The sequence below is a fragment of the Prorops nasuta genome, unplaced genomic scaffold (genome assembly GCF_024137725.1).
Source record: "Prorops nasuta isolate Cenicafe-Biocafe unplaced genomic scaffold, Cenicafe_Pnas_1.2 PNAS00030, whole genome shotgun sequence".
In the NCBI taxonomy this organism is placed as follows: Eukaryota; Metazoa; Arthropoda; class Insecta; order Hymenoptera; family Bethylidae; genus Prorops; species Prorops nasuta.
The window spans coordinates 2433125-2460719 of NW_027116827.1; the positions used below are offsets into that span (position 1 = coordinate 2433125).

At 32.1% G+C, this 27595-nt stretch overlaps 5 protein-coding genes across 11 annotated transcripts; 2 read left to right on the forward strand and 3 right to left on the reverse strand.

Annotated features, from left to right (window-relative positions):
• Positions 1–536: 536 nt before the first annotated feature.
• On the forward strand, positions 537–1973 carry LOC136782914 (calmodulin-like protein 4). The gene is made up of 5 exons (XM_066742684.1): positions 537–708; positions 899–929; positions 997–1128; positions 1245–1427; positions 1499–1973. Exons 1-5 carry the CDS (start codon positions 706–708, stop codon positions 1597–1599), a joined length of 450 nt encoding a protein of 149 aa, XP_066598781.1. The 5' UTR covers positions 537–705; the 3' UTR covers positions 1600–1973.
• Positions 1974–2113: 140 nt separating this feature from the next.
• Positions 2114–10400, reverse strand: LOC136782913 (neuronal acetylcholine receptor subunit alpha-10-like). Of its 2 annotated transcripts, none has more exons than XM_066742683.1 (9): positions 10319–10400; positions 6170–6306; positions 5476–5630; positions 4614–4797; positions 3969–4185; positions 3396–3530; positions 3067–3245; positions 2748–2874; positions 2114–2510 (listed from the first exon to the last, which is right to left on the reverse strand). In XM_066742683.1, the coding sequence occupies exons 1-9, from the start codon at positions 10374–10376 to the stop codon at positions 2260–2262; spliced, it is 1443 nt and encodes a 480-aa protein (XP_066598780.1). In that variant the 5' UTR covers positions 10377–10400; the 3' UTR covers positions 2114–2259. The 2 variants fall into 2 exon arrangements, with proteins under 2 accessions (XP_066598780.1, XP_066598779.1); XM_066742682.1 differs by having other exon boundaries at positions 2718–2874.
• Positions 10401–10950: 550 nt separating this feature from the next.
• RpL4 (ribosomal protein L4) lies at positions 10951–13919 on the reverse strand. The gene is made up of 8 exons (XM_066742318.1): positions 13827–13919; positions 12987–13164; positions 12639–12884; positions 12333–12457; positions 11976–12074; positions 11624–11895; positions 11276–11435; positions 10951–11204 (listed from the first exon to the last, which is right to left on the reverse strand). The coding sequence occupies exons 1-8, from the start codon at positions 13827–13829 to the stop codon at positions 11025–11027; spliced, it is 1263 nt and encodes a 420-aa protein (XP_066598415.1). The 5' UTR covers positions 13830–13919; the 3' UTR covers positions 10951–11024.
• A 130-nt stretch (positions 13920–14049) lies between these two features.
• On the forward strand, positions 14050–15180 carry BCAS2 (BCAS2 pre-mRNA processing factor). Of its 2 annotated transcripts, none has more exons than XM_066742694.1 (4): positions 14050–14102; positions 14174–14263; positions 14345–14610; positions 14693–15180. In XM_066742694.1, the coding sequence occupies exons 2-4, from the start codon at positions 14189–14191 to the stop codon at positions 15078–15080; spliced, it is 729 nt and encodes a 242-aa protein (XP_066598791.1). In that variant the 5' UTR covers positions 14050–14102; positions 14174–14188; the 3' UTR covers positions 15081–15180. The 2 variants fall into 2 exon arrangements, with proteins under 2 accessions (XP_066598791.1, XP_066598793.1); XM_066742696.1 differs by having other exon boundaries at positions 14060–14102; positions 14157–14263.
• Positions 15181–15428: 248 nt separating this feature from the next.
• On the reverse strand, positions 15429–27270 carry LOC136782918 (colorectal mutant cancer protein). Of its 5 annotated transcripts, none has more exons than XM_066742692.1 (15): positions 26911–27270; positions 26028–26304; positions 24827–25056; positions 24429–24565; positions 21147–21408; positions 20659–20804; positions 19985–20209; positions 19578–19766; positions 19167–19357; positions 18842–19108; positions 18554–18749; positions 18221–18409; positions 17955–18142; positions 17788–17890; positions 15430–16824 (listed from the first exon to the last, which is right to left on the reverse strand). In XM_066742692.1, the coding sequence occupies exons 2-15, from the start codon at positions 26135–26137 to the stop codon at positions 16711–16713; spliced, it is 2547 nt and encodes an 848-aa protein (XP_066598789.1). In that variant the 5' UTR covers positions 26138–26304; positions 26911–27270; the 3' UTR covers positions 15430–16710. The 5 variants fall into 5 exon arrangements, with proteins under 5 accessions (XP_066598790.1, XP_066598789.1, XP_066598788.1 ...); XM_066742691.1 differs by having other exon boundaries at positions 26028–26385; XM_066742690.1 differs by having other exon boundaries at positions 26028–26385; positions 26490–27270.
• Between the last annotated feature and the right edge of the window lie 325 nt (positions 27271–27595).

Here is a 27595-nt window from a genome sequence, read left to right on the forward strand (position 1 = left end):
GGATAATTTTTATATGAAATACTGATGAGGATTTAAGATAACTGATAGTCTCAGAGCTATCCCAGTAATTCCTCTATTTTTGAAAAAACTTTTATAATGTCTTCCTTTTAGAAGTGTATTTTTTACATACATATTATATACTATTTCAGTACCACTAGTAGATTTTGAAACACGGCCCCACCCGTCACCCGTGTGTTATTTAAGGGAAGTTTCACTTGCTGCTTTAGCTTAAATGAAAACAATTGCAGATTGTACGTGACAATTAAACAATTCCGTATTCAGTCAGTCTATTTCAATACAGGTTGTGATATGGTCTAATTTTACTGGATTATTATATTATCTTATCGTACATATGATTATAAAAATGTTGACTGCAGGTTTACTCGATGAATACTGAAACTGCTGAAATACAGTCTGTAATCGCTGACTAGTTTTACTGTCGCAAGTTGCGACGGACGTGACGTGACGCTTCCTGATGCTTCCCTTGCATCCTTGCCATCCTTGCATGGCGGTTTCAATTTCATGGTTTCATCAGTTTCATGTTTCAATAAGTTTCATCAGTTTAATGGAAACGGAACGCGGAACAGCGGAATACGGTCCGTTTGTGACACTTTTGACACATAAGCTATAAACTGGAAGTTGGGAACAACAACAATCTGTTAGGATAGTTTATTGTGGAGACTTTAGAAGCAGCAATCTTCAATAATGGTTTGTAAAACTTTGAAATGATATAGATTCCTTATTTTTAAACTTATTATACTTATTATTTTATTAGTATTTTATAATTAAATAAAATATATAAGATTCTTTTGTAATACTTATTTGTTTTTAATGACGTGTTTAACTAAATAATAATATAATTGAAACAAGGGAAATAATAAAAATGATTTAATTATAGGCACGTTATTTTCGGGAGGAAGATATAGACGGTATGCATTAAAAGCATTTAGCCTGTTTAAGTATTATTTTAATTATGGTTATTCATTGTGTTGACAGAATTTCGAGAATGCTTCTACTTATTTGCCAGAAGTGGGCAAATTCGAACATTGGATGAATTGACAATTATTATGAGATCCCTTGGTCTTAGCCCGACTATAGCAGAGCTGAACAAATACTTAAAAGATAAAGGTATATGGAATATTTTATAAATTATTCACACACAATTACATAATTAAATTAGACAAACAAGAAATGAATTTAAATTTTTCTGACATTATCAATTATGGTCTTTGAATTTATTCTAGGTGGCAGAATGTCTTTTGCAGATTTTTTGGAAATAATGCATTTACAAACAAGAGCTGAAAATCTTCCAAAAGAAGTGATTGAAGCATTTGAAGCAGCTGACATAGCACGTACTGGTACCCTATCAGCTCGTCAGCTTGCTCATATGCTATTACGTTGGGGAGAACAGTTAAGTAACAAAGAAGGTTAGTATTTCATTTTATTATTAAAAATTTAAATCAAGCTTTCTTTAAATTAACATTTAATTATGTTTTAGTTGAACAAATCTTTAGGGAAGCAAATGTTTCTCTAAATGGACATGTTAAATATGAAGATTTTGTGAAAATAGCTTGTGCTCCAGTACCTGATTACTATTAAACAGTACAAATAGACACTATACTTTTTAATACAATAGTTGATCTATTAAACTGTATCCCGTCCAGTAAACATTATTGTAATAGATAATATCTAAGAGTTGAGAAGTACAATCCTATTTTTAAAAATTTTATATTCATTTATATTAAGGGTGAGATTAAGACGTGCTAGCCCCAAAATCATTGATAAAAAAGGACACTGTTAACAGAAAACTATACAATTTGTTAGGCCTCGCTTTTTATTAAGAAAACATAGTAATGCCTTAAAATTTCTATCAACTTAAATATATTATAGCGAGCTTTGCATTATCAAAAATTAATCTTACAATTGATATAAAAGTGTAATGAAGATTAAAAATAAACTTGTATTTCAAAGAACATTAAAAAAATGTTCAATATTGATAAATGTTATTTAAACTTAAAAATACAAGTTCTATTTTAGGATACGCATGTTATTTACAATGTTAATAGTAGCAGAAATTTAAGATATTTAAAATAACTTACTATTCTGATAACATGTTAAAGTACTTTTAAAGAACATTGAAGCATAATGTATGGGATTTTTTATCAATATCAGTTTTCTATGAAAATGATAATAAAATATGGTAATTATTTTAAATATAAGTGTAAGAGAATAAATGACGAGAATCCTAAGTATAGCTGTTTAATCCTGTTTGGAAATATTTGTGGTTGGCGGAGAGCCACAAAGTATAACGGCAGTACTAACGACAGTCATAAGAAAAAATACACATAGAAGTGCTCGATCACTGACCAGGGCGACCTGCTTCCAATCAAGCTCTGTTTGTTCTTGGTATTCTTGCTCGGCAAGGCGACGCTCATTTTTTTCGATCGTCGTGTGAACCCTCTCCAGGACCCGGGACCATTGAGCTTCCAGACTGCTTCCTTTTCCTAAATCTACCATGATTACAATCGGATCAATTATCTCATTTTTGTATCTATACATCGTTTCAGTTAATTTTTAAACTTTGAATTGTCATTGTATAGAAAAATCATTAGCAGAAAATACTTTGTAATTTTATATTAATTTCGTAGAATATTAAATTATATATGCGTATGATTTAGATGATTATAATTAAAATAGAATTTATTACATAGCGCTACCTGTATGAAAACAAGAAGTATAAGATCTACCTATGTTTGGGCTACTGCTATTCTCATGTCTTCTGGATAGACATTTTGGCGACATTGCTTGTTGAGGAATATCCTTGTTGCAATGCAGAGGACAGTTATTTTTTCTTCTTTGAATCTCTATTGGCTCCTGAAAATGAATAATAGTACTTGTATATTTTGTAACAACAAAACTGCACTTTATTTCCATTATCGTTGCTATCAATGTAATTTATTTTGTAACAAAGATAATCTGTCATATCAAGCAATATTTACGTATATTTTCACCGATCTTTTCTTTATACATGATTGCAATTAATGTGTGATAGGTTTTATGCTTTACCGATCTCTTCTCCTCTTGAAAATTTAAAAACACTATTCTGGCTAATTTGTCCAAAATTAACGATCGTACGATATTTGGCACTCTAGTTCCACGTACTCCGCGATGATGAAGATTCAAAGTTACCACTGCCAACCCCGATGCGAAAGATACCAGGCAAATGCTAACTCCATAATACAGACCTGCGAACAAGAAATTGTCGATTCAAGGACCGCTGCAGGTTTTACAAGATAAGGATTAGAATCGTTTTCATACAAAGTTGCTTTGTAGAAATTATTGATTAGAAAATTGCACGATTGAAGGAAGAAACAAGCGAATTAAGCGATACTTACTAATGAGAGGTGTTTTTTCGGTCGGTGGAAGAGTTTCGCGAATTGTCATGAGAAAAACAGTCATGGAGAGAAGCGCCGAGATGCCAAGGGTGACTTTTTCACCAGATTCCGATGGCACGTAGAACACCAGTAGTGCTGAATAAGCAACACAATCCAAAAAAACACATTAAACGATCTAATCGAGCAAGTCTCGAAGATCTCGTTGTTGACATGGAACAAATTGGAGCATTAGAAAGGTAAGACTTTAGAAAACACAAATGTCTAATTTATTATCAATGAGCCAATACTGGTTCATTGCTGGGTCAATATCGGTCCTTGATAAATTGAACATTCGTGTTTCTTGGGACTATTAATTATTTCTACGCTGTACTGATATCAAAAATATCTCGACATTTTTTTCTTAAACCCTGATGGAAATAAATTGTATTAAGGTCTTTTGCTGCTTTTCTTTCTAAATTTGATAATTCTTATACATGAAAACACCCCCCCCCCCCCCATGTTTAGTAATACTAATTTTGAATTGCACAGATACAAAGCTTGTTTATTTTAATTTGCGAGAAAAAAAGAACTCACCAATTCCGTTGATAAGTATACAAGGAAGTATAAGGTTGAAAACGTAGAACATAGGTCGACGTCTCAAGCGAATCTCATAAGTAATATCAGGATACGGCTCGGGGCAGCAGGAGTAGTACTCGACGTTTCTTCTGGCGGAAAAATCTACCAAATCAAATTCCCCATTTGCTTGGTAATTGCTTACGTCCCCTTGCTCACTTTGCTTCTCCAGTTCTAGCTGTGAAAAGCAATTCGTTTAAACAAAAACCGAAATTAATGTTTATAGATATCTATACCACCCCATGGCTATTGGAATAATGTAAAATTAAAAATTTCTTCATTTAATTTTTGATCTGTTTGAAAATAAAAAGACAACACATCTTTTGATAATTTAAGTTTTTTTATAGTAATTTGGACGTTTTGAAAAATTTAAGCATTTAAGGGTCAATTGTAAGGAGAAAAAAAAGGCATGAGGTATTTCGTGGATTAAAATTTTAATATATATATATATATATAATATGTAATTCTTATAATCTTGTAAATGTAAAGTGAGGGTTCAATGGGTCCGATATTCAATGAATTTTATATGATTTTTTGTTGGAAAATGTTATCCACTGTAATAAGTACAAAGTCAAAAAGGGTTAAAGGAAAGTTTGCAATACTTACTTGATAGCCATCGTAGGTCCAAGACGCCCACTTCAATGCACATCGTTGCTCGTCAAATGGAAAGAATTCCACGTCAATATCGCAGCTGCTACGAAATATACCGTGGCTCAACCAGACCACTTCACCGGTGTAGCTAACGATCACATTTGTGTTAATCACTGCTGTACTGTATTGCGGATCAGCGCTATAAATTCATAGAAAACGATGATGAATACAATAGCAAAAAATAAGTCAAGCAACTTCAACCTTCAAAACTAACAATTACCCTTACACTAGGATTATATTTAGAATTGAAAAAACTTGACAAAATTGTTGTCATGTTCTTAAATTAAAATGAAAGATTAAGAAATATATACTTTGCTCGCCTGAAAAAACTTTCTTTTCATTACACTTTTCTTTTTATATATGCTAGAGAAGAAATTTATAAAAGATAACATTATCAGATTAAAAGATTTATTATTGTATTAATATCTGTCTAACAGAGAAGTTATGAAAATTAGAAGTGAAACTTCGGATAGCGTTTACAGAGATTGCTTTAGATGGTATGGACAACGTTTTGGTTGATAAATTGCCTGACCTGCAAATCACTGCACACCCACACGAGTTACCAAACTTAGTTTTATTCATAATTCTAGTTTAATTTAATCCGAAATAAGTAATACTTTCCATCCTGTTAACGAAAATACTAAAATTGTTTTTTTTTGTGGGTTTAGGGGAATCGCGAAGTTCTGGTTAATTAAAGTTAAACCTTTTTCAAAAATAAGGTTTAATATTGTGAATACTGGAGGCCTGAGTATAAGCGGAATGTAATTTGTTTTAAATACGTAATTAATCTTTAACGTGCGATTTTAAAAATTCTTACTTGTTGTACAGAATAGTATCGGGTCTCCAGACACGGTTGTAAGGAACTCGAATTACACGAATTCCAGCAAACTCTGAGGTGTTCCACTTCAAATGATGATCGGTCCATACTTGTGTCACCCAACAATTAGTCGTTAGAATCTGATTTTTTTCATCCTTAAAAGTCATACCCACAAAAGTATTAACATAAGAAACTCGACTACCCATTAAATAAAATTTAAGTCTAAAAGTGTATACTGGTGACGTATATTTGCACCAACTAGATTTCTTGATATCCACATTTTGCCACTCTGCAAAAATAAACTAGTGGTCTTCGTCGCTTAATGTGTGTCAAATCCACTTTCAAGAGTTTCTCTCTTTTTTCACTGAACGGATTGTAGTGCTTTACCACTGCAGCGAAAAGGAAAGGGTCTTTTGAAACAATCGCAAAGTTCTTTCGATCGTTTTTTGCGCTAATATGCAATTAACGCCCTTGTGCTTCAAGTGCTTTTCGAGGAAATCAAATTCAGTATGACAAAAGTATCGATATGCATTGTTAGACGATGAACACCAAAAAATAGTGTTTTGAAACGTGCATAAAAAATTTGAGATGTTTGAACACTGCGTATACATTTAAACCCTGTGAGATATTCTTTAGGTGCGACAATTAAAAGAATAGAAATGAAATTAACAAAAAATAACGTTAAACGCCTTACCACGTCGATAATATGATGAAGCGAGAGACCGAAAACCACTGCCAGAGGCTGAGAGGAATTTTTTGCTGGTCTTACCCCAGCGTCGTAGCCTTCTAATAGATGTTTGGTTAATCTATATTCATGTTCGTCGCAAAAACCTGAAAATAGAAAGAATTATTTACGAAATACTCGTATTGATCGAGAAATTAGTTTTTATTCGCTCTATTATTTCGTTTTTTCATTTCCCCTCTGTTTACACCCATTTTTTACCACACAATATAGGGAGTATAGGGACTCGGCTAACACGACTATATTGGGGTCTTCTCAACACCCTCTCATTCTTCACCGAATCGGCTCACCTTTTTCCTGCTCCAAAAGGTTCCTTTTGCCAAATCCACTAAAAGATTGCGTTTCTCTCTCAGTCAAAGCTTTCTCAATAATTCTCACGACGATAATAGCTATACTTTTAATTGCCATGTTATTTTATCAAAATTTAATCAACTATAAACAAGAGTTGATCGCAGCAAGCATTATTGCCTGATTTTATCAGCTTCGTTGAAAAATAAAGTTTTCAATCAATTGAAAAAATTGATGATCAGAATTGAATTTTTCCTGCAAATAAGATAAGGGAGAAAAATGTTTGTGTTTTGGGTGTATTTAAATGGCGATAAAAATTTTTGACGACTGATATATTATGGCATTGTTGAAAAGCTGTTTTATCTATGGTTATTGGCCTCATGAGAACTATTATGATTGTCTTGGGTTGAGGTAGAGATTGTACAACAGAACCCTATTGAAACGACCCTTCGCTTTCAAGGCAAAAGAGTAGCCTCGTGTGGACAGTAGCCAATCTTCATCCAATTACATCTTTGCTCGAAAAACCTGCTTCAATGCATCCTCTGATCAATGTGTTTTCGCATACACCCCAAGTCATCCCTTTATTTAAAAGCATATGGCTAACAGTACTACACAGCCACTGTCCTACTGGTAATTAAATCTTTTTCAAAATGTCCCACCTACGTCAGCTTATAACTTCATTTCCGGTTAATCCACTTATAACACACATTGTTCGTGTTTGACTCAACTGGACTCAAGTGCCAATTAACTCATCGAATCGGAACATAATTAGGCCTACACATATCGTTAAAACACTGCGTTAATGAAATTTTTATTATTTATTGTTTGGTATTTAAGTAACTCTCCTACATTTCTCTTAACGCACACACACACACACACGCGCGCGTGGCTTATTAATTTATTTTTTAAAGCTTGCGTTTTAGCGCCCTGACATTTTTTTGCTCATTGTTGAGACTCTGGATCAATCGATTATTTCACAAATACCGAGTATTTTTCCTTCCATCCCCTAAAGAATAAATGTTTAACGTCTATTTAATTTTTTAATTATTTTGTAGGAATGTATAACGTGGACCACATCGATCATTGTATACATATCTTATATAGCTTAAGACCGCTGCAGAATACCATTTATATCGCATCTTTCAAATCCGTACTCTCGCGATAGAAGATCGATAGCAAAAGGGATTTTATAAATGTATAAGCTATTCCAACTTTCGCCTTTCTAGCATAATTGAATTTCATGCATTTTTACTCTACGAATTTCAAAATCTTTCTCTGCTTTATTTAATAACTTTTGTTTCTTTGTTTCATACGTGCAACAGTATTAATAATTGCGACAATTTTTCCTAGTTCATTTTTTTGTAATAATACAATGCTTTTAAAACGTCCAACGGAGGAATTCAGTTTCTTGTAGAATCAATGAATTTTTGCTTGACAAAAAACCATTTTGAAATATGCTGAACATAAATTATCGACCGAACTCTATATTATTTTTATAATAAGCTTTTTCTTTTATTATTGATTGCAGGATTGTAAAGGACGAGAAAATGAGTAATTACACGAAAATTTCTTGTACGAGTAATCTATATTCACTGTCTGAATATTAAAAAGGTGAAAATGAGTTGAGATATTCGGCAGAACACTTAGGGCACATTTTCATTCTCACGAGGTCTTTGGAGATCTTTCGGAGAATCCTCGAAAGTTGAAGAATAGAATGAGGAAGTTTGATCTATCGACGTGAATCGAGAACTTCTACGTTTAACAATGAGATCGTACGATAAATGATATCCGTATTGTCCCGATATTTCGATAAAAAAAAACGATATATATATGTAATGATATTGGGTTAGAAAAAAATACTGTCCAAGTGACACTGCTGCCTTTCCACGTTTTAAATAATATCATCTCTTATCTTTCAATTTCAGTCGAATTACTTGTAATATGCAGGACAGATTTCCATTTATGAAAGGAGAAAAATCTGTGGTATGCCTGCAATCCTTGAACACTCGAAAGGTTCTAAAACTTTAATTTCAATGCTAAAGAAACCGTGTAGTTTCGTTCCTATAGATGTTAAATATGGTAAAATAAAAAACTCGCTCTCCGATTATACGAATTTCTGATAAAAAAATTTTAACGTGTTTGTTTAATTAATTTTTCTTAATTACTGTCATTCTGCGAGAAACAAGAATGGAGACGAGCGAAAGAATGATTCTCGTCGAATCGGTGAGCAACGATGAAAAAGAATATCGAAGTTTAAAGAAGCATTTATTGATGTAAACGGATTGTTTTGAGGGTACGAATGGCTTCAATATTTCGATCTAATCGTGTTTTAGAGTCTCTGATTGTCCGAAAAGAGAATAGCGCAGGTATAAGGGATACAGCTATATATGTAGTCAGACGAGAAATTTAGTTAGCTCTCGATCGACGCTCGTTGGTGAAATTTCTGGAAATCTCGTCAAATCAAATTATCGAACGAAAAGAACAAATTGCTTCCACTATACGTAGCTCACCCTTCACTATTTACTCGAAACATTTCAATATTTAAGAATACAAGAAATTCAGTCATTTTTACAGTGTAAATATATCACATCGTCAAAGAAATTCTGCTCTATTTATCAACGAGGTTTCTAAATCTGATTATCTTACTTGTTCGTTTATGATAAATTACGAGCAAATCGAGCACTTTATTCCTTTATAAATCCGTCGGGGGTAGTATTGAAAAGGAAAGCTTGCAATAATATAACTGAGTTTGTTACTTAAGCGCTTAACGCGCAAGTCCGAGTTAACTCGAGCAAGCAGTACTACTAGTAAAATTGTGCAAAGCTACAATTACTCGAGCATGAAGAAATACAACGCTAAAGGGATGTTTGTGTACAAACGTATTTAACGAGCATTGGTACCATGGTAAATAGCTATATACAGATAAATATAATCATTGAAAGATTACTTTCAAACTGATAGTATTGGCATATTATTTAAGGATTGATATGTAATAATTGTCTGACAAGTTACCTAATACTAATTCTTTTGTATGTTAGAAAGTGTTAATCATTTTTCGATAGAAATTATAATAAAAGTATTATTAATAATTAAATTGTGTAGATTCTCTATAGTTGACGAAATATTCTCGACATATATAATATTATGGAGAAGAAAGTATTTAAGCAAATCGGTTAATGCGCGAAAACTCGGAGGGTCTCTTTTATAAAATCCTTTCAAAAGAGCTTGACGATTTTTCGACTGTGCAAGTCCAACGCTCGTTATAATTTGAACACAGCTTATCCACCCTCTTCCATTACCTTTTCTTTCCACATTTCTTTAATCTGGATGTTATTTTTATTTAGCTACAAAATTTGTCCAGGCATTCCCGTATAAAGAGAAATTCATTAACGAATATTTTCATGTAAGCTATACTTTTTCTCTCATAAATTTTATAGGTTGAAGTAAGAACTGAAAATGAAATAAATAAATTTGCGATATAAAGAAAGATTCGAAATTATTAATGAAAAGTAGAAAAAGGAAAAATTGTTATCTTCGTAAATTTATGTGTTAAGTAAAAATACTGATAACAGTAAAATTAATTCAAACTGTCTTTATTAAAATGCCTAAACAATTACCATTGAGTAAGCATATTTTTAGCATAAAGATATTATCGATAAAGAACAATGATTACTTGGTTGCTTTTAATTACTATTAGTATTGTTCGTCTCAACAGATTTTTTACGATAGAATTGAAGAAACATAAAGGATGGTAGATGAATAATATGATATGTTAATAAAACAGAATCAAGTAAAATATTAGAAAAAACTTACCATTCTGAAAGACAATAGTTAGAAGCACGTAATGAAATAGAAATACCAACGACGACATGGAACCGAAAAATGAGTTGACTGATGGACCGTCTGTATTCGACTGATATCCACTATTCGATACCTTTTAACCACCGTGCAATTTTGCCACCCTGAATCACGCGCTACCCCTACCAGGTTACACGCTAACAGCAAACTTGCGCAGAATGGTTTAATGTTTTCAAATCATAGTGAAAATTTAACAGTATCTCAAACTATTAGTGCACGAAAACTCGTTGCCTTTTATTATGATATGAAAAACAAAATAGAATCACACTTACTCACATTTATTAACAGCATACTATTGAACATAAATATAATGTAATTTTTTAATTACTTTGATTATTTTTAATCTCTTTAATTTAAATCAATATATAAAAAAAGATTAAAATTTAATTATAAAGTCATAAAACTATACTATAAAGATGAAATGAAAAATTTGTCGAAAATAATTATGCTAAATTTAAAAATTTGATCAATACACACATGATGGTCAAATAGAGACCATGGAAGGACAATAATATTCTTTTGCTGTGCAGTGTTTTTCGATATTCCCTAATAAAAGTATTAAAAGGTGTGTCGTAGTAAAAAGTAGATTTTTGTAATCGTCTTTCCATCTTTTATTCAAAATGAAATAAGAATTTCGGGACAACATTGTTTTATAGCGTCTTTACTTTTTGGCAGCTGATTTTGCTGGTGCTTTTTCTGCTGGTTTAACTGCGCTAGGGGTAGCCTTTTTAGGGGCTTTAGTCGTCTTGGGCTTGGCACTCTTCACTGCCAAGATTTGTTTCCTTCTTTTCTCTTGAATCCTCTTTGTTTTTAAAGCTGGACTCTTTTTAGGCAGCTCAATCTGTAATAGATATTGCAATAGTTTTTTTGTTCCTAAAAAATGTTATAATATGCAAATTTATTAATGCTTACGCCTCGCTTCTCTGCTACTAGTAACTCTCTCTGTTGTTGACGTTTCTGCGCTGTAAGTATGGCGGCACGTTTTAATACAGCAGCATATGGGTTGAGGCGCAACAGGGCACGCGTATTAACAAGTGGGTTCAGTTTCTTCACTCGTCTGATAACCTTCTTCCTACAGTAGAAAAAACAGTATATGTCAATACTAGAATCTCTGATGTAAATAAAATTATATTTAATATAATAGACATCAGTATTGGAAGAGAATAATCACTACATAATCAGGAACACGGACCAATAATATCATCATTATGATTTCCAAGCAAAATATATTTAATTACTAAAAAAAAAGAACGTAATTACCTTGGTGCTCTAAGAACTTTACGAATCTCATCTGATTTAAGCAACCTTGACAAATCAGTGTTAGCCATTTTTGGGAAGGGTAGATTGTATCCCTTCTTGAGTTTCGCTTCTTTGCGCCATGTTCCATACAGTGCATCTAACTGATCAAATGCAGATTTTGTCCAAATGACAAAACGTCCAACATGACCACCTGGCGCTAACTTGAGAAGGTTAAGCTTATTGATGTTCATAACATCTACGCCAGGAATATTTCGGAATGCCTTGCGTATTCCCTAGAAATTAATTTCATAAAAAAAAAAATGAGATCATTGTATTACCTAATATTTTAATATAATTATATTAAAGTACTAACCTGATCTTGCCCATATACAATCAATGGACCGCGACGTTGAATACGTCGACGGTTACGCATTTTTCCTTTACCAGCGCGAAACCTTTGTGATTTGTAGACCTAACAGTAATAGGAATTTCAGGTCAAAAAGTGTACGTATTTGGTCCCTTATTAAACGTTTAAAACTTTTAAAGGGTAATTTATTAGATTGCATATACCCCCTCCTAATAAAGAATAGTAGCAAGGAACGCCATGCAATCTTATTAATATTGCACATATTGGAATACCCAAGTATAAAATATTCACAAGGATATGGACATTTTCCAGTGCTTTTGAAACTTTTAAGCTGTTTAAATGCTATTGACTATTAAATGCTACCTTTTGAATGTCATTCCAGGCCTTAATGCGTCTCAAAAATACAACAGCTTGCTTAGTTTTATCATATTCTTGAATTTTATCAGAAACCACAAGTGGAAACTCCGATACTTCCTGAATCATGTGTCCTATTAACATTTAATATTAAATTAAAGTACTATAGTGCACCCAATATGTGTTTACGATAGTTCAATTTTTTCTCAGAAAACTTTATATAAAATCACAAATCATAAACACGGACCAAAGTAAATCATCATTAAAAGGAAATTTGTACAAATGCAAAAAAAAAAGTTAAAGCAGTTTGCTAACCCTTTGATTGTACAAGGGCTGGAACACCCGAAGCAGCTATAGCTGAGACTAGAGCGTATCGCTTCTGGTTAACATTAACACGGCGGTGCCAGCGTCTCCATGGTTTTGTAGGAGCAAACATGCGTCCTCCTCTACACATGTTTCCGAAAGCTCCCTGACCAGAACGATGGGTACCACCACCACGAACACGTGGAATACGGGCTACTGCACGGCCAGTGCCCCATGATTCAGCAGAAGTTTGGTGACCTAACAAAAAATGATTATTTACAATCTATAAAACAATTGACATATTTTAAAGATACATTTGTTAAATAATCATAAGAAAATTATAAAACTATAAATATATACCTGCTTCCTTAGATACGCAATAAGGTTGTCTGCTGTTTTTTGATATTTGTTGATGAACAAAATTCACAACATCAGGCCGAATAGGAGCTTTAAAGACTGACGGGAGTGAGATAGTTTCTTTTGTTGCTTCATTTTTATCGGAATACACCGTTATAAGCGGCCGAGCCGTTGATAACGACTGAAATTATACAAAAAATTAAGTAATTTTAGAAAATGAATTTGATTTTATATAAGCACATTATAACCATCGTTCATTGAGATACCTGTTACACAGAGTGTCAACAAAATGATCCAGGACTGTGACGTATGAAAACGTTTACCTCCGTAACTATCATAAATTTTCAACTTTCTGTATGGATCTATTCGATCACTCCTTTCTACTTTCTTCAAAAAGAAGGTTGGTACAAAAAAGAAAAGAATATCTTTTTATAATTACGATGATATACGTTTTCATGGTTTAGAACGTTTTATATAATCCACCCTGTATAAAGCAATATACCGATGACATACCATGGCGACGGTTCACCATCATGAAACTTAACCAATATCATTAGACTAGATCACCAATAAAACTATTTACAGAAAGAAGAATATTACAAAGATAAATATTCAACACTGTTTTAACAATCACTAATTAAGGATTCTATTTGACCAAATATTTACAACAGAAATAATGACATATCGAATGAAAAATCCAACCCATTTTACACGTGGTTTGAAACACAACATGGACGAGTAATTTTCTTTAAATTCATAAACAGAAATGTAAAACTTTTTTATTAACTTAATAGTAAATTAATCAAAAATTTTTTTATAAATAAAATAATTCTGTTTTCTTACCATTACGCTTTTTTCTTGTAATTTTCTACGCACAAGACAAAAGCTGAGCAAGCAGCTTGCACGCCGCACTTGCTCGTAAAGGAAGAAGAAGCATTAACGGAAATAGCACAACTAGTCTTGCGCATGCTTATAACGTTTAGGACATAGCTGCGCAGGCCCGCGCCACACATTACGCACGCGCGTCGCGCAACGCACCATTTCTTTTATCTAGCTTTATAGTTAATGGTTTTGTCGATTGCGTTGCGTGTTGCATTACTTGCATCTGTTGCTTCTCTGGTTTGATATATTTTTTAAAAGTTATTATAAATTTTATATCAAATTTATTTACAGGTATTTGTTTCATTTAGGAATTTTTTGAAACCATGGCTGGGGAAGTTGTTGTTGATGCTTTACCATATATTGACCAAGGCTATGATGAGCCAGGAGTAAGAGAAGCGGTAATTAATATTTATTGTACAGTAGTAATTAAATTTCTACTATATTATGGAAAAATATTTTTAAGCGAAAAATTCATTTAGGCCTTAGCAATGGTAGAAGAAGAGACTCGAAGATATAGACCAACTAAAAATTATCTGGAGAATTTACCACCTTTAAATATAACCTCGTTTGAAACTGATATTATGAAACATGAATTTGAACGAATGCAAACTCGCTTGCCCATGGAAGTACTAAGTATGAAACGTTATGAACTACCACCTCCTCCACCTGGTAAAATGAATGACCTTGTAGCTTGGAATGAAAGTGTTGAAAATAGTTGTGCACAATTGGAGCACCAAGCAACTAGGTAATCTTACTCTGAAAATTGTTTATATCTTCTCCCCTTTGTTTAAAGTCTTCAAAACTATTTTTATATTTTACTATTGTAGAATTTGCAATTTGGAACTTATGATGGACTATGGTTGTGAGGCATGGAAGTCTTACCTAGAAGTTTTAATGCAACTGGTTGCTGAAGCTCAGAAGGAGTTACAAATACTTAGGAAACAGATTCAAGAAGTAAATTGGCACAGAAAATCAATGCAGACTCAAGGAGGTGATAAGCTCAGAGCATTGGAAGCTCAATGGGTCGGATTAGTCTCTAAAAATTATGAAATTGAGCAAGCTTGTGTTCATCTTGAAGAAGAAATACATAAGTCAATGATGGGCAAAGCAGGAGTAGAAATTAATGATGTTCCTAGTGCATTAGAAGAACCTGATATACCAGGTAGAAATAACACAGAAATTATGGCAAGTGAAATTAATCAACAACTAAATTAGTATCCTAGATAATTTGTAAATGTGATAAAAAATATCCTACTAAGCATGTAATATATTTATTAACTGATATTTTTACTAAAATAAAGTAGATCTTACTGTAGTACACATTTAATATTTTTTACCTTTGTTTATCAATTTTTCATATGTTAGAAGTTTCCTTTGCCTGAAAACTGCACTTAATCTCATTCAAAACATAACAAAACATTTTGTTAAGGTATTGTGAGTCCAGTTTATTCAGAAATAATAATTTTTTTTCAAATTGGTGATTAAACAAAAACAAAAATGTATAGCTCAACAGTAATTTATACTACAATAATATAAATGTCAATCTTTTTTTTTATTGTAAAAATCAGATTTTACAGTCCACAGCTTTGCAGTATAAAATAACATCTAAAATTTAATTTAATAGCTTCACATTGTTTTGATATAAGAAAAAGAAAACCTATTATTCACAAGTGGTAACAATGAGTTGATCTTATTATTAGAGAATTAGTTTACTAATGACATGACAATTAAAAAATGTTTTTTACATGCCTTAAGACTGATTAGTAAAAATTTAAGGCCTTTAAAATATTTAATTGTGAGCATTTGATATAATGCCCTAAAATAATTGTAAATACCCAAAACAGTTAACTAAGGTATTTAGTAATTTGACTGTATAGTATATGTATTTGAATTAAGGAATTTAGGATAAGTTGAATTACCATTAAAATTAACAATGCACAATGTATTGAATTTTGTAATTTATCGGTATAACGAACGTAATTGTTATGCTTAAAATATATACAGTCAAATATATTCCACATATGACTTAAACTACAAATTGGAGCTGCGTTCAGAGTCCCGTAAGGAGTGCATAAAGTGTATAGTTTTATGTTTTATACGCGGCTCGGAACACAGCCTAGGTCACACTTGTAGCTACTATTATATTTAAAGTTTCTTTAAATAATTAATTTGTACAAAGTATAAACAGCGTTGATTGCATGAGGCCTAGCTGAGATTTATTTTTTAGTATAGAAGGCGATATCGTACATATCAGTATTGTAGAATAATAAAATCACGAAGCGATTTTAGCAAAGCATAATTTCATTGAGCTACCATATGAATAAAAAAATACGTATATTTAATTCTCTGATGGATCCATTGAAATGACAGAAAAGCTATGAAAAATATTTATTAAGTCGAAATCTTATTTTATTATCCCTTAAACACCACACGGATGTAAATTGTTATCATGAATTTTTATTTTGACTGTCAAAGTGGTTGAAGTCGTTGAAGTTAACCTTTAGAAGACGGTCTGGCCACAATATATATAGCGGTCACCCACATACTCGGCTTTTCTGTGCAAGATGTACGTCCTGTAAATGGACCAACTTTTGCCAAATAAAAAGTCGATTTAAAAGGAAAAATGCCCGCCTTCAAAGGGTCAACAGGTCAATCTTTATATGTGGCTATTTCATGAAAATATTTAGAATATCACAAAATATAACTTTATAAGGTTACACACTAATTTTATTAAACCAGTAAAAGATTATCTTAATAAAAGAATTTATAGTGCAAATATACTTTAGTGCAATAGATTAAATGTAATGTTTAAGGGATAATGTGTTCATTCATCAATCGATGAAGGTCATAACGATGTTTCACTCGCCCCTGAGCTTTGTGATTGAGGAGGCAAGCTTCCTTTGTATCCGGATATTGTTTCTTCTTCTAACAAAGCAATTCGCTGCTTCAAAGATTTTATCTAGAAAACAGATAAATGACTTTTTGCTTAAAAAATTACATTTGTCTTTAAAAAAAATCTGCAAATAAAAATGATAAGGTATATATACGGTATATGTAAGAAGTAAATTATATAACCATTTTTACCAGTTTTGCATAATAAAAATATGTATTATTTTAATTTTCATTATGTTAACTACTATTATTAAAGGTCAACACGACCAACGATTTAAAAACTCTAAAAGCGCTGAAAGGGCATAGCAATGAGAATGAAATGTGAAAACCGTAAAAACACGCATGCGCATTTGCGCCTTACTATATACGTAATGCATTAGTGTTTGGTAATAGATTGGCTGAACCGCTGTGACGAATGTGAAAAACATCTATACATTTTTCATTAATATTTAAACTATCGATGACAGGATTGCGTCAATTTATTAGAGAGAGAATTGTAAATCGTATACCCGGAGAAAGAATTTTTGGTATATATCGTTTGCTACCCATTTTTTTTTTAAGTGGAGCAGCTTTGGAGTTTACTATGATTCATTTGCGTGTAGGTGAGGTTAACTTTTACACAACCTACAAGAAGCGCCAACTAGAAAATATTGTTAAAGAAAGGCTGAAAGAAAAAGCAATTTAATGGCAAAAGGAGTGAGAAAATAATTATAAGTAATCTATTTAATAAAAATGAAAAACTTAACAAAGATGAAACCAATGACACTTGGACAAAGAATAAGATTTCAATTAATAGCATTCTTTACAATGCTTGCTGGAGCACAAACTGTTCACCTAATTTATAAACCTCTCGAAGGCTTTGACAAAGTTATTGAAGAGAAGCTGAAGGAGCTTGATGATGATTAAGATTGTTTATAATTTTAGTAACAATAATCATTACACAACGATGATTATTACTAGGAAAAATTATTTAGCTTTTAACATGTTCTGTAGAAAGAAGGTAAAAAAAAATAAATACTATGAATTTTACCTGACCAGCGTGTCTTTCTACCATTCCTAACATTTGCTGTTCTAGTTTTTTTAGTCTCGATTGATATTTTTTTTTAGATTTTTCCAAGGTCTGCACAAGAGCTCTAAAATCAAAGTGAACATTATTGCCATAGTATTAGAAATTCAAATATATTTTGTGACACATACCCATTTGCTGTTTTTAGATCATCTATAAGTTCTGCTGATTGTTGATGCCGTAGCTCTGAGTTTTTATTCACTTTATCTAATGTTGAAACTAATTCTTGAACTCGTTCTTTCAGCCGAGCTTCTCTACCTAATGCTTCAATAAGCTCTGATTCCATCCCTTCATTTTCATTATCACTAATACTACGATCCTACAAAAATGTTAAGAAAGAAATTTACCTTATTAGAATAAACTAAAACAAAAACACAATATTAGTAAGTGGACATACTTTGGTAGTCATTGCTAGCATAGCCTCTGTATCACTGAGTTGCCCTTGTAGATGTTGAATTGCAGCATGCTGTGCTGTAATTTGTGTGTCACGAGCATTTAATTTTAATTCAATAGTAGATCTTTCTTTCTCAAGAAGAAAAACTCTTGCTCTTAATTCAGCTTTATCTTCTCTCATGGCCATTAATTCCTACACATTAGGAATTATATATCATGTACATGTTTTGAAAATATGGTTAGTTTTTAGAAGATAATGCTCTATATTAAACTCTCATTGGCTTTATTCAAAATTATGATTTGCTAAATACAAATTTCAGCTTCACATTTAATTTACCTGCATAAGAACCGCTGTTTCAAGATCCAATTTTCTAGCTTCAGCTAAGGAAATGTTATTTTTAGAATTCAAAGGCTCTGCGTGAACACTTTCTAGCTCAACTGTTGTTGATCTAACCATTGAACGTTCGCCTTTTAATCTACCAATGTGACGCCTTAAACGTTGTTCATCATCTGCAGACCATGTTACTTCTGATCTGAAAAATATTTTTAATACCAAAAATTAATACTAATCGTTTATGAATGAAAAAAGGTAAGATTTTAATGAATGCATAAATAAACAGCTTACTCATCAGACAAAACTATACTGTCTTCCCATGGTGCACCGAGTTTATTAGTACAATCATTTTCCAACCTATTTAAGACATGATAAGCAACATTCTCAGCGGCTCTTCTATTACCAATCGTAGCATTATTTCTATCTGTGGATAAAGCGATTTCACTTTCAAGTAAAGCAACGAGAACATCGTAAGCTTCGATGGCACGATCGCTATATGAAAGTGCCAGTCTTAAGGCTGTTGCATTAGACTCGTATTTTCCGACTAGAAGGCTCAATCTAAAATAAATGTATGATCTAAGTACACTCTTAACAATTAAATTAACTTCATACCAACCTATCGCATTGTGCTTTGCTTTCGTGCAAAGTCAGAGCTAGAACTGCGTTATTTGCACGTGCATGTTCCAGCCTACTATTTAATCTTTCAGTTTCTACTTCAAATTGTCGCTCTGATCCATTCAGTTCTTGTAGATTTGACTGTTCCAACAGATCAGAGACTAAATGCTCAGCTACCATGGTTGAACATACCTGTAATGGATTGTCATGTTATAACAGTATGTAATTATGTGGAAAAAATAGGAACGAATCAAGTTAGTTTTGTGGATCTATAAAAAGCATTTTAAATTCAAATAAAATGGAAGTGATAAAACACAAGTTAATTGTGATAATTTAGTAAACACAAACATCAAAACACATAATGCCATTATGTGTGTACATGTATAGTATGTACTAAAGATGTTGGATTTACCCCAAGATTAGTAATGTCAGGACCTGTGATGTGTCTTTCGTCTGTTCTCCGAAGTCTCACTCTCTCAGCCATTTTAAGAATCGGTGCTTCCTCCCTTGATAGGTGTTTTGTCGGTGGGGTCTGCAGGGGTGGTAAGAGCGGCGAACAAGGTGCTGTTAAGGGCTCGGGTGAGCTTGTATTGCCTCTCGTCTGTAAAGATAAAGAATTAATGAAAGCCACAAAAATATGCATAATTTTTTCATCTATGGTGAGCACATACAAAAGGATACGAAAGAAGAAAATTTAACAAAATAATGCTAGAATAATAAAATATGCCTATTAGTACATAGAGACAGAAATACTAATCGGCATAATAATAATGAGGATTTAAGTTTAAAAACGATTACATATAATTAAAACTAATTTACCCGAACATCACGACGAGGTGAATCACTATTCGTTAATTGTCCTACATTACTCGATAAGTTTTGGCTTTTTGCATGGATGAGTTGAGCCTGTAAACTGGCAATCTCTGCTTTAAGAGCAGTGACTTCATCTTGGAGAGCTGCGACGGCAACACTTTGGCAGGAAGCCGCTGGCTGTGTCGGCTCTGGCGTTGGCAATGCAGCTGGACTATCCAAATCTCTCCCGTTCTTGGAAAAAAAAATTATTTTTTTGTTTTATATTTCTCTATCTACCCGTTCATGTTTAATATCATCCCTAGTCAATGTTCAGTCAAATGGTAACTCCTAACATTGAATGGCTATATATACATGCATCTATTTTTTGTATTCTTTCTCAATTAATTTTCAATAAATGTATTCAATTTTTGAAAAGTCAAAATAATCTACACATGTTTCAAAAATTCTAGAAGAGTGTAAACTTTTGAAATATGTAATATCAAATCACTTATTTGATGATTGGTTTAAAAAATGTAAGTCACAATTTAACGCATGAAATAATATTATTTACTGCGTATCCATAACGCATAAAGTATCGTTAGATTTAATGATGGAAATCCAATAACATTAAAATGATAACGCAATCTTTTAAACAGAGATCTTAAACAATCATTAACTACATTTCAATAAGATTTAAGTACATCGATTGGACGGTTCTCGATGTCTTCGCAACTGAAATCAACATCTTCGAGCGTTCTGTCGCCATCCCCGTGGTTGTCGCAACCACCTTCGCTTTCTTCAACTGGATTCGTAATAGAGCCTTCTGCATCGCGACTGGTTTCCACTTCTAAATATCATACAAAAATATTTATGTTCTTAATGTGCACTCAAAGAAACTTAATTGTTTTAATGCTTAAAAATATGTAAAAATTTCAAGAAAAGTAACCAAACATGCGAGGTCATTTTTTTTCATTTATACCAGATCCTTGAGATTTTTTTGTACAAAAATTACAAAAATACGGAAAGCTGTTAAATTCAAGAGAAAAGCCAACATAAGGTATCCAGTTATTAGTGTGCACAGCAAAAAACCGTATTTTACTTAGTTGGATAATTTATACAAAAAATATGAATGCAGTTTTTAGAATTATAAATTTTATATTATTTAGTTGTTAAATCACAATAGACGGACCAGATTCATCCTCTTCGGCGATTACAGTAGCACGATGCCTCTCCAATTGTCTACCTAATTCAGCGATTACAGAGTGTAATTCTGTAAGTCTTTCCTCATTTCGAGCTGCTTGTTCTTCGGCACGTTGCTCCGACCTTTCCGCTTGCAATTCTGCTCTAATAAGCGCTGCTTCTGCAGCTTCTCTAGCACGACTAGCAATCAACAATCGAGAGTTCAATTCAGCCACTTCTGTTCGTAAAGATGATAGGGCTGCTGCATGTAACTGAAAAATAAATATATTTATACGTTACAAATATATTTGATTTCATACCATTTTTTTGCTTTACTGGTTGCATAGACCAATCAATAAATTGATCAAACGCGCGATAAGCCTAACAGATAGTTTTTATTAACCCTTAGGCCACTGATAATTTCCCATTAAAAACAAAGGGGTGGGAATTCATTTCCATTAATATTTATATAGGATATACCACTGAAGGCACAACAGAGCATGAGAACATAAAAGCTTATTTAACTCCGGAACTATGACAGGTATATTTTTTGCTCATAGCCTATTAGAATGTAAATAAGCAGAGGCTTCTAACTAATAAGACGCTTTTGACAAAAATTGATATCTCTTATCGTGTTACGAAGGTAAGCAGGTCTTTATGTTCATGCTCTATTAGTCCTTTAGTGGCATACCATATAACTATATAGACATGTATTAATGTTTCTTTTGTGCCAATTCTCCAAAATTTTACACTGTCCAAATATGGGCCAAGCCAGTAGTCCAAGGATTAATTGGCAAATGTTTTCAACCCCAAACCTTAGCTCATTATAAAATCATAACAATAGTGTAAAATAAAAACATTATCTCTTACTCACACACTTAATATTGAAGTATACTCAAACGTACATATTTTTTTTTTCAAGGAAACACTACAAGCAAAGAATCTGATGTCGTAACTGGCGTCGTAAATTATCGTTTTCCGTCTATTATTTGGTTCTTTGAATTACGCAATTGACAATTACGAATTGTAAACCAGTGAGTAGAAAAAACAAGTTGCCAGTAATAGCTTGCAATAGTAAGAAAAGACAAGAAACAAAGCGAATAGAAAAAAAATTACGCTTGCAATATAAGAATTTGGTTGGCAATGACAAACTTCATTTAAAAATAATCACAGATTCAAGCAGTACTGTAGCTTTATAAGTGTTAATAAATATTCGTTTCTTCTAATTAATTGTGCAAACAGGCATTAAGAATTCGGGATAAACTACACATCAGTTGTCAAGAGTAATATTTTATATAAATAAGTTATTTTGGTAAGCATATTTGAAGAGTTTTGAGTAGGTACAATTTTTTTTAATTCGTTACGATTCCATAAATTAATAATCAGTAATAAACTTTGTGCTATCAATATTTTTATATATTATAAATCAACAGAACATATTATTATTATAAAACAGTACATGCGCAATTCGGAAACAGCTCTGAAATATTTATAAAGTAGAAACATCTTTGAGAAACGAACAATTCTTTTGAATCGCCATTCGAGAAAGAAAGTTCACTTTGTTTTATAATTTTAGAGCGATATTGGTTACAGTAAAAATAAAAAAACTGAATATTGAAGCGTAACAAATAAATTTAAAATCATAATATAGATTTAGCTTCTGAAAAAGCACTGAAAATTCTTAAAATTTTTTGGCAATTTAAATTTTGTTCCAAATCTAGCTAGAAAATTAATTTAGCAGATTGATTGTTTTATTAAATTTTTTAATAGGAGTGACTGCATCATGAAGCTTATGGTAATTTTCGTCATTATTTCGACGGTAATGTTAAACTCCTTCTACGTCAATGGAGTTGACGATTATATTCACTTGCCAGGCAAAACATGCAAGGACGCTCCACCATGTCCTAATGGAAGACAATGCGTGATGTCCGCTCCTCGCTGTAACAGTGGCACCTGTGGTACAGATCCTGTGCCTACGTGTGATACATCTCGGGATTAGATTTGTACTCTAATCTTTTCATTAACCATTATAATATTTTTTATGGTGGAACCCCTAACAGTTGTAATTCGTACTGTTTTAAATACCAACTGGAAAGCAGACGATTTTTAGATTGTAATAAGAATTGGTTTGAAAAATTCAAAATACCTACTCCGTTTGGGCGATATTTAAAATTATGATTTTCTTATAATAATTCTAATACATATGTAGACAAACCTTTTATTTATTATTATGATATTATCTTATAATGTACTGAACAAAAATCCACTTATTTAGATATTGAGAAACTTTTCAGTTTTTTTTTTAAATAAAAGTCTGTTGTGTAATAAATTTCATATAAATCTATTACCTTAATAATTTAGTTTTAATTATTTATGAGTAATAATTTCGAAATGTTCAAATAAATGGTTAAGCCAAAATTACATGTAACGATAGAGTAGCTTTACAATTCAAGTGTCAGTCTTAAAGAGTAATCAATACCACGCGTAATGCTCTAACAGTCCAATAGCTATTGCATATGAATCGAGAAACGGAACTCGCATCTAATTAAGGTAAAGTCTGTAGGTGATGGTGGATAAAATGTCTATCTTAATCAGCATTAAATTGAATTTGCGTCAATCCAATATCGCATTTCACATAATCTTGCGGTGAACTTATATTTGTATAAATGTATAAGAGACATCTCCATTATATTGTCACTAGTTTTGAAATGTGTCATACTAATGCGTTGTTAGATCATAATAACTAAATTATAAGATCTGGCGTGAACGTAACTTTTACATTTTGACAAAAATAAATTTCAACTTTCTTGTTCCAAGGGTAAAATTTAATTACTATTAGCAGTTAAGTGAACTATCGAAGATGTATAATAACAGATTTATATATTATAAAGGTTTTAATCTGTTTATAATTAAATGCTCCAATTTTATAAACCTGTTATAGAAGCAATGTCTTGCACGTCTATGTGATACAAGATTTTTGCGGATAAATTCTATTTCCAGAATAAAAAAAAAAATAATTTAACAATCCAAACTGTAGTCTAACAAAAAATAGAAAGGATATTTTAAAGATAAATTTTTTAACTAAGGCAGAAATGCGTATGTAAATTGGTCTGTGTACAAATTATAAGGGGATGAAAACACGACCAATGGTAAAATAAAATGAATATACCATATTTCGTGTAAAATAATTTACACAATATTCTTCACGTTATTTGTGTGAGTAAGGATACGGGGAAACAATTTTCAGCTTCGTAGTAAAAATCATCGAGTACATATATAAGGCGTCGCTTACCTTATTTGCTAAATCCAACATATTACCAGTTCCACCAGCCGCTGCTTCTACTAGCTTTTGTAAAGTGTGTGGTTCCGGAGAAAGATCCCGCGCACCACTATCAAACTCCCAGCTTTCATGTCTTCCGGATACTGTTCCTATGGTGAAGTAACAACACAAAAAATATTAATTGTAAATCAGGTATAAGAATCCATTAGAAATGTTCGTTTTATCTTAATAAAGTGAGTTTAAATTAATTTACAATTATATCATAATAAATTACTAAGATTAATAAATTATCTCATTAACGTCTCTTTATGTATAGTTCTTGTTCGTACTTCAGTTAATAGAGCAATAACGGAAAATAATTAGACTAAAAGGTCAAATGAGCAAATAGTATTGCGAGTAACTAGAATTACCCAAGCTGTTATCGCTGCTTGTAGGTAGATATTCTGGAGTGTGAGTTTGGTGTGGGCTGGTTCTGTGCTTTCCGGACCTCAACGCTTCGATTTCCGGTCGAAGCGCCAAACGGCGTCTGAGAAATTCTTGATAGGAAATGCGACCGTACTCATCCGCTCCTAATTCTCTCATCAATTCTTCCACGGAGTTCTCTAAATTTAGCTCTCTGCATACTGTTAGCAGATCTTGACTAAAACATAAATTGTTACTTTTATAATTTTATGAGGTGGTATTTAAACATTTAAACAGCAAAATCTTTGAAAAAGTTTAATCTTCAGAAGGCCGATTTGGATCATCGAAACATCTATACGGAATTACATGAAAGAGTGTAATAAATTTTAGACATGTCTATTTGCACATTACTACTTTATTGGTGCCAACTATATTTAGTTTTTTTGATGCAGCACGCGGTAAATAACGTATTAAAATAAAATCGAGTAATATATTTTAATGCATTTCGGAATCTCTGTGAATAAAATAAAATAGATTATATTTAATACATTCTGGATAGTCATGTCTATAATTTATGAAATTATGGTAATATATATTTAAAAAATAATTCTTCTTTCACTTTAAAGTATGTAGTTTTTTTTTTAATTATTCTTTATATAATAATATTTAGCTATTATATGATTTGATTGAAAAGATAAACAATGTAAATAATCTTTTTTTATATTGATAATTATAAAAAAAATATATGATGATATATACTGATGTCTTTATATATATTTTCAACTATTCTGGAGCTCTCTAAAGGTTAATACAACTTTAAAATAAACATAGGTAGTGCTGGCAGATTTTAAAATTGTAATAAACAAACTGTAGTACAATTTTGTTGACATCAATATTAAACACTCTTTTTAAATTATTAAAATAAAACCAAAAAATATGATGAACAATACCTTGAAAACTCTTTTATTTTATGAGCATGGTACTTTATATAGGGGCTCCAACTAAATTAAACTTATGCTGTGCTTTGTTATTGCAAGAGAGCAAGAATTATCAAGCTAAACACTTAAATTTATAAACCTTGAATAAGTCAAATTCAAACAGTATTTTATTTTCTTTGATAAAATGGTTTACAGACTATTTTTATAAAAGGTCAGAAATTTAATATATATGACTAGTTATTAAAATATTAAAATACTTATAAAAATATACCTGTCAATAAATCCATCTCCGTCTCCGTCGCATGCTTGGAAGAGTTTCCTGATACGTTCTTCGTCGCAGATTGAGCCTCCTTCACTTTCAGCATCAGCAGTTTGAGACATTCTCACTTAATGCTAGCCATTGCGAGAAACCACTGGTCCATTTATTGTTTAAAATTTCAATTACAGCCCATTTATGCTTGTAATTTAATTGTCAACATAATTCGTTTCTGTGAAATGTATCCATCACGTCATACACTTTGAAATTGTTACTCCTTTATCCATCGTATCTGCATTAAGACAGCCTTTTTTTAAAGATAAATTTTATAAATGTATACATTTGCATTTTATCAACAGCATTATGTATCATTCTGTAAGATTAAAAAATGAAATATTAACTGTAGTTAAAATTAACCTTAAAGCATAATATTTTCTAACATTTTTATGTAAATAGGGAAAGTTATACTGTTTTTACTCTTTTTCATGTGTTGATTTAAAACTATATTTAAATTCTTTAGAAAAAAACGATGTAAACATAGTGTGTCAATTTAGACTAGTCTAATCTTGAAGCAGAGATGGAGAAAGATTCCTTTACACTTTTTATAGATTTTCAATTCGTTAAAAACATCTCATCTCTTGCAAGTCAAAAGCTTGTCCTCAATAAATAATATGATTTTAAATTTCATTCTTTGGAAGACCAATATTTTTTTTAGATGTTTCGTCAAGATTTGTTTATCGGCTTAAATGAATGAATGTCCTGTTCTGTTCAATCACATAAATCACAGCAGATTACAGATTTTTAACCAGTTCCAACAGAGCCGCTTTCAATGTCAACGAGTAACCATAACCTTAATATTTCCGCTTAAACTATTAATTACCACACACTTGGCACACACCTTTCTTAAAAGTATATAGTTAAATACTTGAAACTCCAAAATAAAACTAGTATTTATTATTAGTTAGCTAATCAGCCAGTGAGCGAGAATGATGGTGATTATAACATCGTGAATGACAGACATAGTGAAAACAGCTTGCAATAATATAAAAAACTATCGATTGAGCTTTAAATTGAAAACGGCGTTAAAAAAAAACTTTGACACTTTGACAGCTACGCCATCTTTGACGCAGCTTTATCTCAAAAAAAGAAAACTCGTGGGGGGTGCGCTGCAGAGCGCTGCATCCTATGGGGGCGCTATTGTGCCAGTAACACTGATTGGACGCTGATCTGATGACGTTTGTCTCCTAAAGTTGTTGAGAGAAACGTCCTGACTCCTAAAGACCTAAAGTCAAGTTCTGTTCTGACCGTTCTGACTGACTGTGGTCTGTGAATGGTCTCATGGTCTGTGAATTCCCCCCTTTTGACTTTACACTTTGCGCAATCTGAAATGTTTGACGTGCACCTCGCGGATGGTAATCGGAACGTATCTAAAAATTTTTAGACAATTCAGATTTGGACAATTTCGACTATTTTAATAAATTTGAATCATGTTGCAAGACTACTTGACCGGCATGTATATACTATGTACGGCGTTCGTTGCAGTTGATGCATTTAGAAACTGTGTTATCTAGCCCCTCACCATT